Source organism: Pseudonaja textilis, chromosome 4 (genome assembly GCF_049901715.1).
Source record: "Pseudonaja textilis isolate UNSWEBS1 chromosome 4, rPseTex1.2, whole genome shotgun sequence".
Lineage (NCBI taxonomy): Eukaryota > Metazoa > Chordata > Lepidosauria > Squamata > Elapidae > Pseudonaja > Pseudonaja textilis.
Window position 1 is genome coordinate 50,371,412 of NC_141993.1, and position 14,375 is coordinate 50,385,786.

Sequence of the window (14,375 nt, forward strand, 5' to 3'; positions counted from 1 at the left end):
CCAAGGGTAACAGATACAAGATAGGGTAGCAATAGAAATAGTGAATTTTATATCAGTCGTTTTCTGCAGTTCTAGAACAGGTGACTATAGTAAAAGCACTGTAGAATTATTTCATTATCAATAAACAAATGTCCTGCCAAGAATTATAAATAAACCTTGGTTCTCACTTTCTTATACAGTAATCCTTATAAGCATAATTATCATTTTTCCTGGCTAAATAGGCTGTCTTATTGAAAACATGAAACAGACAAAATAGCTGCACAATACGTAGAAATTTCATCTTCATACCAGAAACAGACAGAGAAATATACTCATCTATCTAGTTATAAAATAATGCAGAACATGTTCTATAGAAAATGGCAACAACAGACATGGGTAAGAATAGACAAGTAGCTGTTTTGGATCAGACCTGAAATAAATTAAGTTCCATCGTAACCATCTTATCATGTTCCAGATGTGCTCAACTTCTACTGTAATAATCCTCTAGCCAATTAAGAATTTTTTTGATATTTCTGCCTTCCACAACTGATTCCATATCACTGGACTGTACTGAAACAACACTACCGTAGAGTCTGCAGGATGATTTCAACCACACACACAGCCAGGTTTGCCAATTTGCCTCAATCTTGATTAGACAATTAGAATACTAAAAGCTCATGTGGTATAAACTATTAAAGCTGAGAATCCTTAGCTCTTTCTATAGACATCATTTTCATTATGTCTCTTTTGTGTACAGGTTTTACAAACATTTGTAAATCGAAGAGGGAGAACATAGTGCTGGTGTATATCTTCTGATTCCCTGCCCATCTTTTTGAAATTGTATTTAAAGAAATAAAATACATTGGAAGCTGACATGCTGCAAAGCAAGATACAGACAAAAAAACAACAACACATAAAGCCTCTGGATATATATTTTTTTAATATGCCCCCGGATTTTCTATGGCTCTCAGGAATAAGGGCCAACTGATGCCCTAAGCATAGCCCAACATGCATTACCTTCCATTGCTTAACATACAATGTTAAAATTGATCCTTTTTCACACTAGTCAGTCACCATGCAAAAGGAAATATTTTTAATAATACAATTAAAGATGAACATGGCAGATAAGGATAATTGCAAACAAAAAACAAAAAAACCAAGAGAAACTGAATTGAATGCAGCAGTGAAATAATTAAGGACATAATAGCTGGGGGCAAAAACTCTGTGGTATCCCATCCCCACCCCCCTTCCCTTGGGACTCTGAGCATATACTTAATTTGCTTAATACAGTGGTAGTCAACCTACCACCCACTAATGGGCATTCCAGCTTTCATGGTGGGCGGTAGGGGTTTTGTCCCCTACTTTATAAATCACCATTACTATGGAACCGGTGGGCGCTTAAGAGAAAATTTTATTACTAATAGAGATACAAAAGTGGGCGGTAGGTATAAAAAGGTTGACTACCCCTGGCTTAATAGTTAATCCAAGGCTGTCTGGGCCCCATAGGCATTTGTAAAAAAATGCTTAAAAAACCAGAATGGTTGCAATATAGGACTCTTAATGGATATGTAGATACAAATAAGATTTTAAAAACTGGAGTGGTAAGAGACTGACAGTATGATCTAGCCAGGGTGATGCACAGCACACTCCTAGTTCACTTCTGTATTTTATAAGAGGCCTAAAATGGTATCTTTTCTGCTTTAAGTTATTGTATATTACATTTCTTAAGTTTAGGATAAATAGATAATGAAGTGCCCAACAAAATGAGGCACTATATACTAAACATGTAAGTTGACAAGCTGTGCCAAATGGGCTTCCAAGTCAAAGTTCTGGTATGCAGTTACAAGAAATTAAATCTTGTTCTGCAAGTTCTCCAACACAAGTCCATACCAAGGGCCAATGTTATGTCAGTAGCTGTGCTCTGACATGAATCACTTTTGGTATACAACACAAGTTTTGGGACAGAGCTCTTTGATGTTGTGAAGGAACAATGAACACGTTGATCTCCTAGCTCTGAAAATCCAATGGAGGTCAGGTAAAAACATTGCCCAAGTTAGATCTGTCCCACTGAAGTAAAATCAGCAGAGACCTGAGATGCAACATAATCCAGAAAGAAGAAAACGGCCAAATTGCATTGAGCACCAGTCAAGCCCTCTAAAGCAAGGGGATGCGTGTTGGCTCCCAGAGTTGTTGGGCCAAGCTGCGCGCCTGCTGGATCATAAGTTCATTTGGCATGATGCCCAGATGGATAGTCAGCAGCTCATAGCATTTCACCACTTCATTGGCATGTTTCCGGCCGAAATAACGGAGCAGTTTCCTGTATAAGAGAGTCAGAAAATGTGGTGGTGAAAGGTAAATCAAGAAAGTTCTACAAAGCCTCAATGGCCCTTCCAGCAAAAGACAAAAGCCCTACACTTCAATTATCAACAGGCTTACAAAAATTTAAAATATAGTCATACAATTTTAGGCAATTTAAAGATCTCTTCCAATGTTATGCAATGTAAAAGAAAAGTTACAAGAATGGTTACACCACCTTTCAACTTTATATCACATAAATATAACTACAGTATAGGTTTAACCTAATGCTGGAGGCCACACATTTCAAAGTTGTGAATTATACCACTGCTAGGAGCAAGAGGCAGTTAATTAAGCTGTAAACACTGTCCTTTTCCTCTAATCACAGAGCTTGAATCAAATCCCTTCTGCTACCAATAGTATCTATGGAGTCAGAAACTTTGCTTACCTGTAATAATCACCTGCCAGTGTCCCAATGGGAACTGAATCATCAGAAAGGACTGGCACTTCCATAACCTCCAGCTTATATCCCTTCATGGAAACAGAAAGAAATTGTCAGGGAAAAGTTGTTTTGAACCGAAGCAGGTGTATGTATTCTTAGTTCATGGCTAAGGAGGCATCCTCATCCTAGTGCTGTTCAGAAAAGCTGGACTAAAGTCATCCATCTGTACTATCTTCCTGTCCTCGGTACTTAATTGCAACTAGTTGTTCATCCCAAAAGCTGGGAAAGGCCAATACCTCATCAAAGATGAGTATATCTGGCTTTACTGGTAAGTATCTGAAAGACCTGCAATAAATCAGGAAAGGTTTCTGATTTCGAGTTGTTTAAGCAACAGCAGGAGAAAAAGAAATTCTCCTTGGCCATAAATTATACCAATTAAATAAAGAAACTACGTGTAGCAGTTGTGGATTTAATGGGGAAGGATTAATTTAATTTGGGTACACCAAAGCAAATATCTGTATATCATTTGCAGCACTCTGAAGAACGGGTCTTCAGCTTCTGTATCAATCCCTTTTATATACCAAGTTGTAAAATAGCATTCTTGTCCCTCCCTTTTCATCTGAACTCCAGGTTCCTCCACAATTACCAGCTCATTCTCAAACCAGAGGAAGTAGGTACAATAGTAATCTCCATCCCGGACCATCAGTGTAGTGTAGCCCTTCTGCAAGTAGCTTCGAGCCAAAGCCACCAGAGACCATACCTATGGACCAAAGGCAGAAAAAGGAAGGTAAAAGTTTCCTTAAGAGTCAGCCCAAACCTCAAATTCAAAATCTCCCACTGAAATTATGTCCATACAGATACTGGTCAATCACCTATCATTACCTTCTTTTTTATAAATTCAAGCAGAGGTCCTTTGCCTAATTCTGAAGTAGATTCCTCTGATATACCAAGTGATGGAGCCACCATTTGTCCTACTGTACGATCCACATAGATGAAATGCACAAGCCCTGGGAAATTTTCCAAATATGTGGATGAAAGCAAGTTAAGAACTTGGTTAAAGATAGGCATATTTCCCTTTTGGCTATGACCAGCTTGAACAGTAGACTTAAACGTTCACTCTCTACACAATAGTTAGATACTTCATAGAATTTGTGGAGTCAAGAGTTCAATCCCTATTTTTTAAAACACAGAATTGAATGAGTTTAATGTTTGTCTAGCAGTATGGGTACTTTCTTGCTGTATTTCTATTATCCTTCAACACCATGTTTTTATGGCTCTGTTCAGAACCTGAGAAACCTAGGAACTGTGCTCTTCTATTCTTGTCCTGCCACATGCCTATAACAAGGGAAACACTAAATAGGTTTTGTGCATGTGAAGATGAAAAAGAAATTCTTGATTTCAAGGCTGTTTTCCCAAGAAATTCCTTCTCTGCCAAGGTTGCATCCATACTTGTTTAGAAACAGTATTTTGCCCAGTGCTTCCTTCTTCCGTCTCTAGAGCCTGTCTATTTTCCTATAGGTTTTCCAGCATTCCCCACCAAAATGGAAACATGGGGAGAAAATGGTAAACATCAAAGGATATGACACCATGGTGACATTACGCTTGCTCTTCACCAGTAAGAAGTCTTTCCAGTCTTGGAGCTTGTCCCTGACAATACAAGAGAAAAATAAATAAAGTACTAATGTGGTTATGCACACAAGTCATGAACAACAGTACTTGGCACCTACAAATCCTGCAATCCACCAGACTCTCAGCTGCAATTTCATCTTTCTGCTCCCTCTCACTCACTGTGTGAATTGCTGCACCCGTTCCAGCAAGTTCTGAGGCAGGCCTTGGGCCCCTGGAGATCCAAGGAAGAGAAGCCGATACACAGCACAGAGCTGCCGCCGGACGTTGCAAAATGCCTGGAGAAGTCTGAAACAAAATAAATATCAGTACGTATTCAGAACAGCTCTCACTCTAAATGTCATGCCTGATTGGGGTTTGCATTTTTTTCTACAATTACTTTTTATAAGGAGCATATCAGCAACCCAGGAAAATTAATTTTCCTTTCCTATTCCTAATATTTGAGTATGTATTTCCTTTGCTGCATGAAAGTATTAGCTGAAGTACTGAAGTACCCTTTAACTTGGGGGGGGCGGGCATTGGACAAAACAATCTCTTATTTTGTTTAAATTATAGCATTCCAACTTTAAGCTTTAAACTACAGTTTTCATCTGCTTCCCACCTCAGGAAATGGTCTCCGTCCCTCCAGTTTTTAGCAATCTTAATCAGTTGGGGCTCCGAAAGCAACAAGTTATCCACTCCTGCTTATTCTATCTTTTACATTTTAGTTCTTTCTATATGCTATATATAATTTTGAACATCTTTTTTTCTTCTTTGTTAATTCTTTTAAACAAGATATCTATTCTCAATATTCACAAGTGCAAAATTTAAACTATCCCATACATGTATTCTGCTTGAATGGATGAATTTACTTGTGCGTATCAGTCAGCAGGTGTGATAATTTTGACTAATACTCACTCCAAGGAAGTCCCAGGCTCACTTCGAGAGGAAATTTTCTTTAACTCCTGCCACGTATTCTGCAACTGAGGGACATAAAGAAAAAAAAGTTGCATTCAGAATCCATTGCACAACAGAGTTCAGCCCCTTTCTTATCGAAGAGGTCTCATTATCATTCCCAAGTGGGATCTCAAGCAACCTCTACTCAATTCTATTGCATACTGACGGATGAGATTTTATCAGTAATTAGCCCCGCCCTCCTCATATTGAGCAAAAACATCCACTAACACTACTCATTTTCTGTATAGATGAACTTAATTTTTACCTGTGATTCTTGTCCACCCAACCTCTTGACAAATTTGTCCATTCTATGTCGGAGCTCCAAAAATAATGGCTGAGAACGCAGAGGTTGCCGGGTCTCCTGTCCCTCTTTCAATTTCTTCTCTATCATCAGGATTCCATCCAGCATTTGGTAGAGAGAAAGGGCCACTTGGGAACTGGGGTTCTAGAAGGCAAAGAGGGTGGACATTTAGAGGGAGGACATTCAGAAACCACCAGTCTGGGTGGTATCAATTGAACGCCTGTGGATTCTGTTCACCTTTGTGAGAAGTACCAGTAAGATGCCTGGCCAGAGTGAAAGGCAGTGCATTGTGTGTGGCATCATGGGGCAGTAGCCTTCTTTCAAGTTGACATCCAGAAATATTCTCCGTGAGGATAGCTTCTGATAGCTTCCTGTAGCTTCTGAGGCTGGGGATTCTACAACATGCAACAAATCCTCAGCCAGCTAGGAAGAAAATGTATAGGTGTCATGGAATTATAATAAAATGAACTGCAGTATATATTTAATGTTCCAAGACTGCTTGTTTCATTATGATTTAAGGATGAGCCAAGATAATCCGCTATTATTTTGAATTTGTGATGGCAATGTAAAGCAATAGCTCCAACTACTGACAATTTGGAGAAGTAGGGAATATGCAGAGAGCAGATCACAAGGAGGCAGATATTTGTCAGAACTGAGTTCTAGGAAGCTAACTTTCCCACACTTCTCCCTCACATTGATATACACAGATTTCAACAGAACAGCTACTCAGAGTTTGTTTGTTTTTTTAAATTGGGATAAGGCAGCTTTTCAAAGCTTAAATGATTCTTCCAGGACAAAAAAGAATTGGGTTAGAGGGTGCTTATCGGGATAGGTAGACTATCCATCTATATTATACAAAATTGAAGTATGTTTTATATCACAAAACAAACCTCCCCAAATCCTCTAGCCAGGAGGATTGTCCATATTGGTTGAAGATTATGGAGACTGTAGCCTAATGCATCTAGGGGTATCAAGCCTGGGAAAGCTACTACTAAAAAAAAATCCCTTGTTATCTTGTCTGTTCTGAACTCTTTGATTCACTACAGAATAGTCCCTAGCCTCTCTCCATCTTCCACTGATGAATTTCTCTATGGCTACGTTTGATCTTTTGTGGAGTTTTATAGAGTTTGAGAGATTTCATCTTATTCTTTTCTTCATATAGGGACAACAGGGGAACGCAAGCCTATGCTACAGGCTTGGCTCATGGAAAGGGTAGTGAATGGGTGGTGGGAACCTTAAATTCATTTCTGCTTTGGTGATAAAAAAAGATGAAGGTTAGAGAAAAGTGTAGGAGAGAGTAAATCCCCAAAAGATGAAAGTACAAAAATGTATTATAACGCTACCAACCCTAATCCAAGTACTTACCAAGAAATCAGCAGAATGTACCTCTCCATCGCTCTGTGAATCCACACCTTCAGTCCAGACACTTCCTTCAGATAGCAAAAAAAGAAGAGAGTCTAAAAGTGCTTCCAAACAGAGCCTTCTTATATTCTTGTCTCGGTCTTAAATACAAAAATTTACTGACATGTTCAGTCACAATCATCTTCCACTTGGAACCTCTGTGTTCTCATGTATTTTCTTTTTTCCGCAAAAATCCATTAAAAATAAATATGGAATAGTTGCATAATAGCTACTGATAGATAGTCATTATAAGCACCCAAGATACCCTTACCTCCAAGAATGGAAAAGAAATAAAAAAGACAGCAACTAGCACAAGAGATTTTGGGCATCACTATCCAATCCAAGGATCTGGAGCAATACCTATCCCTTTTTCCACAGGTTTTCTCAGCTTTACGTTATTATTTTTCTAATGTCACAACTGTAGTAGAGGTCTGTCCCTAGTAGAGGTCTGTCCCTAGTAAGCAAGCAAGCAAGCAAGCAAGCAAGCAAGCAAGGCAGGCAAGATAACAGCAGTTGCCATTTACTACAGCCAATTAATATGCAACCCACTTCTTCCGAAAAGAGCCCTACTCAGAGCCAAAACAGAATGCCCCTCATTCTCCAGTTTCATCTCAATGTTCTCCACAATTGATCCCAAACTCACCCGTGCTCTGTTGGCTAGGGGAAGCCTTGGGGGTGAAGAACTCTTCAGGCATAGAAAGATCATCTGCTATCTGAGGGAAGGCGGAAGGGAACTGACTCAGCCAGAGCTCAGCATGGCTTCCTCCCATTATGCCCCTGAAGAAATTCTTATAGTGTGCAATAGAGATTAACTAGTCCTGGCAAATAATGGATCTCATACGGCTCGTCCCAAACCTCAGATAAGCTTTCTTGTTTTTTAGTTATTCAAACTTTTGAAATCCAGTCCACACCCAGCGCCCAAATCCACCTTAAGTATCTGAAAGGTCACACCTGTACTGTCCAGTACTCACCTGTTCTTCAGAAGTGCTGTGGTAAAGGGGACTGTTCACTGGAATACTCTCACTGCTTTGAGGTCTCTGAAGATTTATTTCTCCCTCTATAGGCTGAACAGACAGGTTTGGCATCAGCATCCAGTTCCACTATAAAAAGCTATTTTCCAGTGTTTAATTTCTCACAATGCCTAATCATAACTTAATTTTGTAGCCCTGTGGGAAATTAAAATAGTAGAAAAACATGGGAAAATAAGCAGTTACAGGAGCTAAGACTATAAATAGAAACTGTCACATTCATCCCGTTCTTCTTTTAAAGAACTTAGGATAACATATATTGATTGTATCTTTCAACTTCATTTTGGATAGGTTGAGTGAATATCAATGACATTTACAACTGATGAGGGTTTGAAATAATCTTCTGAATTCTAGTTCCACAGTCTAATCATTAACTAACATTGTCAGTCAATAAATGATTTAAGTTCATTCTCAGCCAAAACTGCTCATCAGAAGACTTTTGATCAGTCACTATTTTGCAGCCTAATGCCTTTTATTGTTAAGAGAAAAACTGGAGAAGGGAGTGCTTGTGCATGTTGACTCAAGCCTCCAAAAGAAAAGTATAAAAGAAAAGCATGTATCTCTGTATTTGGCACATAAATATTTAAATAAATACAGGTTTTTAATTCAAGATCCCTATCACAGAATTCTGTTTCTATCTAATTCTACTTTGACATACCATCCCAAAACAGTTGTCAAAGGGATTCTCAGACAGAGGAAGGGAAGAAGAGGAGGATAGGCCAAGAGATTCTTATTCCCTTTATATGAAATAGTTATTTCTTTACCTGGCCAAGCACTTCAGGAACAGGCTGGTCCTTAAAAGAGCTGGGATATAGATCCTGCACAATCAGGAGCAGAGTGAGCAAGTCAGCTGGTCGCAGAGAGCTGGCATTCCGGCTGGAAACAAAGCGCCCCCAAGAAAAAGAATGTAATTGTTACGGAAGCCCTAGACTAACTTCCCAAAGGGACAGAGAAAGCAAATTGGAGGCCCAAACAATAGCAAGTATCAGAGGAGAAAGTCCAGATAGTGGGAAGCATTAAATATTTTGTTGGGGAAAGTGGCATCTGCCTTAGGCAGAAGATGACTAAAGAGAACTAGGATTTTACCTGGAGTAAAAAGCAAGTAGTTTAGTGTGTATGAGCAGGAAAGCATGCACTACTTCATGTCCAGCATGTTCAGTGTTGCTATTGATGTACTGTACAACTTGACGCTCCAAGAATTCAATACATTGTTCACACAGCTGTGGATGGATCAGCCGCTCTACAGCCTGATAAAGATGAGCAGAAGGACGTTTATATTTCAAAAGCCACTCCTGCCTCTGGAGCTTATGGGCCTTCAAAGTCCCCTAGAGTACACAAAGGACATTTCTATTCCTCTAAACAAATGTAGGATAAATTCCTTCATCCCATCTCCATTCTTAAAATGATGCATCTTCCAAGCATTTCAACAACCCCACTCCACTTTACCTCTACAGCAAAACTCTGGTCTTCCACACGCAGCTGGTTATAAGTCTGCAGCAAGCTCTGAAAAAGCCCCCAGATGTGAGCTCGTTGTTCAGTTTCTACTGGGCGAAGTCTAAAAAAAAAACCCCAAAACCCAGCCAATCAGCTGAGAGTAGCCAAGGCTAATTTTCCCTTTCACCACCTTCCCCTCCATACTTTGCCATTGGCCCCCCTTTCTATCTACAGTGGAAAATGCTATTGCAGTCCCACAGACATTATCCTTAATCCAACTATTCAGTCTTTCTTAATATATCAAGCAATACAACACAGCTCTTGATAAGTACCATAAACATACAAGTCTTTATGTTGCTGTTCTTGCCTATCAATTATAAGTAATGCCAACTTTTCTGTCTCAGAACCTTAGGACTAACTTCTGACAAATAGGTGATATGCATTAGGGAATATATTAGACTGGCTTTCACGAAGCTGGTAATCCCAACATGGCGTACCTGAAAATTACAAGGTGTAAAACTACCAATGGCCAGACTGTTGTATTACAGCAATGGTTCTCGACTGTGGCAACTTCGAGACATATGGACTTCAATTCCTAGAATTCTCTAGCCAGGCTCCTAGCTGAGGAATTTTCAGAGTTAAAGTCCAAAAATCTTAAAGTTGTCAAAGTTGATAAACATTATATTACAGCAGCATGGCAGGATTACTAATGTGCAACATTTATGCAAGTCTAAATTCCAAGAGTGAGGAAAATGAAAAAGAAAATCTTGCCCTCGTGTCACTTAGACCAATTACAAAAGAGAGGCTTAATGTTAGTAGAGCTGAAGAACAACATATAAAAAGCATGGTTGATGTTCCACCCAAGAAAAGGCCACAATGAAAAATCTAACAAAACAAAAACCCCATCTTCACTCAGTCACTCACTCCCGATGGAAGAGGTGGCTGTCCAGTGTAACCAGGCCAAAGTGAGCCTCAGTCAATCTTCTGAGCACATAGAGCTGACGGCGCAGGTCATCCTCAGTCTCACGGCCATCTCCATTCATGGCAATGTACAGGCACTCACCGAACTGAAAAACAAGCAAGACACACCTACAGAACTGCATCAGCTACAAGGACAAGAAAACAAAACCAACAATATGCTACTGGTAACATTTACCACAAAACTAATGTTACTTAAAACCCTTTTTTACTGCTCCAAAACTCTAAGCACATTTTTATTTTTGAATAAACCATGTTTGAAGTCAAAGGCAGTTCACTGATAATGGTTAAAGTCACTGAGCCACTTTAGAAAACATTGTCTGAGACTTATCAAAAAGTGTCCAGTCTACAATATATTGCTTCCAGGGCACATTTGACAAAAAACGACGTTTATAAATTATTTTTATAAAAAACAAGTTTAGTTTCAAAACTGAAACTAAAAGATAAGGAAAAGAATACAGATAGTTCCGTGATCGCTCATTTAGCAACTGTTCAAAGTTATGGTGTCACTGATTGAGAGGACTGTTTCTCATACGTGCAGCCATTATATTGTCCCAGGGTCATATGACTGTGATGCCAGCACTTGCCAACCAGCTCACATTATGATCACATCCCATGGTCATGGGATTGCCATTTCTGATCTTTACTGCTGGCTTCTGGCAAAGCCAATGGGGAAACCAGCAGGAGGCTGCAAATGGCGACCATCTGACTGTAGGACACTGTGACCATGCAGGATTTGCCTAACAACAGCAAGCGTTAGCAATGGAGATGCCAGTCCCAATTACCATCAATACACGAGAACTAGCAAATGTGAAGTTTTCTGTTCAACTACATATCCTCGGATATATTTGGATCTCAACTGGGAGTTCCCTTTTACTAGCCGCCTTCTGCTGGGCCTTAGTTACAGCCCTGAACAGCCAACTTTAAGAAAGCATGTATTTAGCATCCTACCACACCAATTAGATCTTCAAGGAGAATGAAGATATTTAATGTGCTTCCACGTAGACCTTTCACTTGCTCTGCAAACAATTATTAACCTCTCTGGCCCTGCAGACCAGAAATCCCTTTTGGAAAGCCCTCTCCTCTCTTCAAGTTTGGAGGAGTTAAACTGTATTTGTCCCCTTGTTAGAAGTTCACCAACTGCATGTAATACAGAGCAGTGAGTAATTACCATATGCAGCACGTAGAGATGCTTGCCATTTTCAGCAGAGAAGCAAGTGTACGTGTCTCCTAACTTTTCTAGCATAGTTGCACAGGAAATGATGATGGGGGCAAACAATGTGTTGATGCTGTCTTCCACAGACGGTATCTATGAAAAGAAGGAAAATCAGCAAATATTCCTGTCTTCCAATTAGCACACATATCTTGGACTAGCAGAAACTGAATATCCTTGCAAGAAGTTATACATAATCACTTAAACAGGAACATGTAACTAACTATTAATGTACCTAATCACATTAGGCCTTGCACAGCAGACCAAGAAGCAATATATCAAAAGTTTACAGGGCGACTGCTCCTTTCTTGAGTGTTTTGGCAAGGCTTAAAGGACCCATTGTGCTCTTTAATCCCCTGAACTACAAAACATATACTGTAGAAACAGGCCTAAAAACATTTGACTCCATCTACTCGCATGGGGCTCTGGGGCCTGCAAAAGCTGGCAGACTGCCATTTTGGTATCCAAAGAAACCTTAGGTACACTTGCTCTAATCGTGTTTTCCGATGACCTTAGGTGACCCCTGTGAAATCGCGACCCACAGGTTGAGAACTGCTGCTCTAATGCTTCAAGAGTTACAATTTCTAAATGGAGCTGAACTCAAGAGCATCAATCTCCTGCTCCTGCATTTGTACTAATTCTCTCTTCAGATCTTACTTCATCACCATTTTGATCCTGGTTTCCAAATCGCTGGTGTAGGATTGCCAAAAAGTCTGGATCTGCCCAGTAGAAAAGAACTTCAGCACCCTCAGTGGAAATAAGGACACACTTCATCTGTAAAGAAATACAAACACTCGTCTTTCAAGGTGGTTTCCTGTTTATGAGGAGGCAAAGAAGAAGAAGACAGGGCAGTTTTGAATCTAGCAAGAAATATAAATAAAAAGGGGACCATCAAAACGGTAACCACTGAAGAACTGAGCATGGGGCGTGTAAGCAGTAGCATCTATAATGTGGATATCGGCTGGTGGTGGTGCTCCAAGGGGGCCTGCAGAAAGAAGGAAGAGCCGAGAGCTCTTCTCCACGGCTTCGTATACGGAAACGAAACTTGTTTCTACAGATGGTAGAGGAAGAAGGGAAGGAAAGAGGCAAACTCCCTGCTGGAAACCCACCGGGACTAAGCGCCAGGACGTCACGGCGCTTTCCCCGGAAGGAGGAGAACTTTTTTCAGGCTAAGACGGGCCCGTTGCGCCGAACTGCCCTACCTTTCCCGTCCTGGGACACGCCTCCAAGCGAGGCAGGGACCGGCTGTGGACGTGAAACCGCGGGGTCTTTTCAAACGCGTAAGCTGAGCGGAAGGAACGGCCCTGTCCCCAAAGCGGCTCTCATCCACTCCGGGCCAACTTGTGCAAGCCAAGCCAAGCCCGCGCGCGGCCGGGCGGGCGCGTGACACTGCCCGGGAAAACGTAGAAGGCGCGGAATCAACTCCGCCCGAAGCAGCGAAGGCTCGAAACTCCCCCCGCCCGCCCACCCGGCTGCCGTTACCGCCCTTTGGGCGTTGCTGTTTAGGGGCTCGGGTTTTTCTTTTCTTTTTGGATCAAACCGGCGGCGAGCCTGGTAGGCAGATGGCGGAGAGGAAGGAAAGAGCCATTGCCTGACCTATTTCCTCACCACTCGGTTGGTTGTTGGGCCGGCTCAATGAATCGCGCCGCTCCGCCTTTGAGAGGAGACAAGGCGGGGCTCTTCGCCAAGGTGCTGGCAGGGGACGGCGAGATGGAGCTTGGTTCTCCGAGGTGAAGAGGACCAGGCACCCCGAGCGACCCCTAGGCCTAGTAGGGCCGCAAAGGAAGGGGGCACAGGACAGTTTGGCCGGCTGCTGCCTTTTCTCTGGGGACGGAGGGAGAGCAGAACCCATTTCCACTTGCATCTGGCTGCTTCCCGATCTCCTCCAGCGTCTCCTTTTTCTGCTGTGAGATGATGTCGCGGACTTCATCTCCCCCAACCAGTATCCGTGGCAGCCTTAAGTCTGTACTGATGTCAAAGCAGTGCCCCCCACCCTTCTCCTACCAAATTTCGCCACGGATGCGAACTGATAAGCTTCACTGACCAAAGTGAAAGCTTTGCTGGTCAAAGTGCTGTCAAGTGAATTCTATGAGGTGTGGTGTCTTTGGGCTGATGGAGCCACGTCTCCTCCTCTGCTTCCTAGACACTGCCTACCAGAGTATCTGCTTTAAGTAGTGAAAATCTATCAGGAATGATCAGCATCTGACCGGAAGTGGAGATGGGGTTAGGGATGGGCTGCCTATTGAAATTAGAGCCAGCTGTCTCCCTTCTGATGCAAGGCACAACCAAGTCAGCGTCTATCAGCTGGTGTTCAGGATGCTTCTGAAAGTTGACACTCTTCTGGAATAGTAGCACTTAAACTTGAAAGAGCTCCTTTTGGACATGAGTTAGTGCTATTCCAAAAGATATATCAGCTGACAGTCGTGCTTCTATGTGTGCACACAAAAAACAGTGAATGTTGACACATAGTTAAATTTGCTGGTCATCTGTCAACCTCTTCTCCTCCCGACCTCCAGCCCAAGTCCACTGTAGGAAAAATACGGATGCATGCTTTCTCACTGGCTGGTAATGTTTAGTGGGAAGGGAGGGATAAAAAGTCAGGGGAATCTAATTTCTATCCTTAATGTGCCCTGCACAGCACAACAAGGAGAGCGCCATTTGTTAGGAATCACTAGTAGGAGAGGTAAAGTTTATCCTGGCATAATTTTCTGCTGGTTCAAGTGCTATTGTGTAGTATTTAAC

At 41.5% G+C, this 14,375-nt stretch overlaps 1 protein-coding gene across 4 annotated transcripts; it reads right to left on the bottom strand.

The window, feature by feature from the left end:
* Positions 1-902: 902 nt before the first annotated feature.
* HPS1 (HPS1 biogenesis of lysosomal organelles complex 3 subunit 1) lies at positions 903-13,250 on the bottom strand. 4 transcript variants are annotated; one of them, XM_087932936.1, is made up of 19 exons: positions 12,836-13,250; positions 12,291-12,407; positions 11,592-11,729; positions 10,367-10,509; positions 9,455-9,563; positions 9,095-9,255; positions 8,773-8,884; positions 7,952-8,044; positions 7,624-7,693; positions 6,945-7,009; positions 5,817-6,002; positions 5,544-5,723; positions 5,240-5,304; positions 4,505-4,630; positions 4,294-4,363; positions 3,599-3,739; positions 3,363-3,476; positions 2,723-2,805; positions 903-2,296 (listed from the first exon to the last, which is right to left on the bottom strand). In XM_087932936.1, exons 2-19 carry the CDS (start codon positions 12,405-12,407, stop codon positions 2,134-2,136), a joined length of 2,136 nt encoding a protein of 711 aa, XP_087789062.1. In that variant the 5' UTR covers positions 12,836-13,250; the 3' UTR covers positions 903-2,133. The 4 variants fall into 4 exon arrangements, with proteins under 4 accessions (XP_087789062.1, XP_087789063.1, XP_087789060.1 ...); XM_087932937.1 differs by having other exon boundaries at positions 3,298-3,476; XM_087932934.1 differs by having other exon boundaries at positions 3,220-3,476.
* Positions 13,251-14,375: the final 1,125 nt, after the last annotated feature.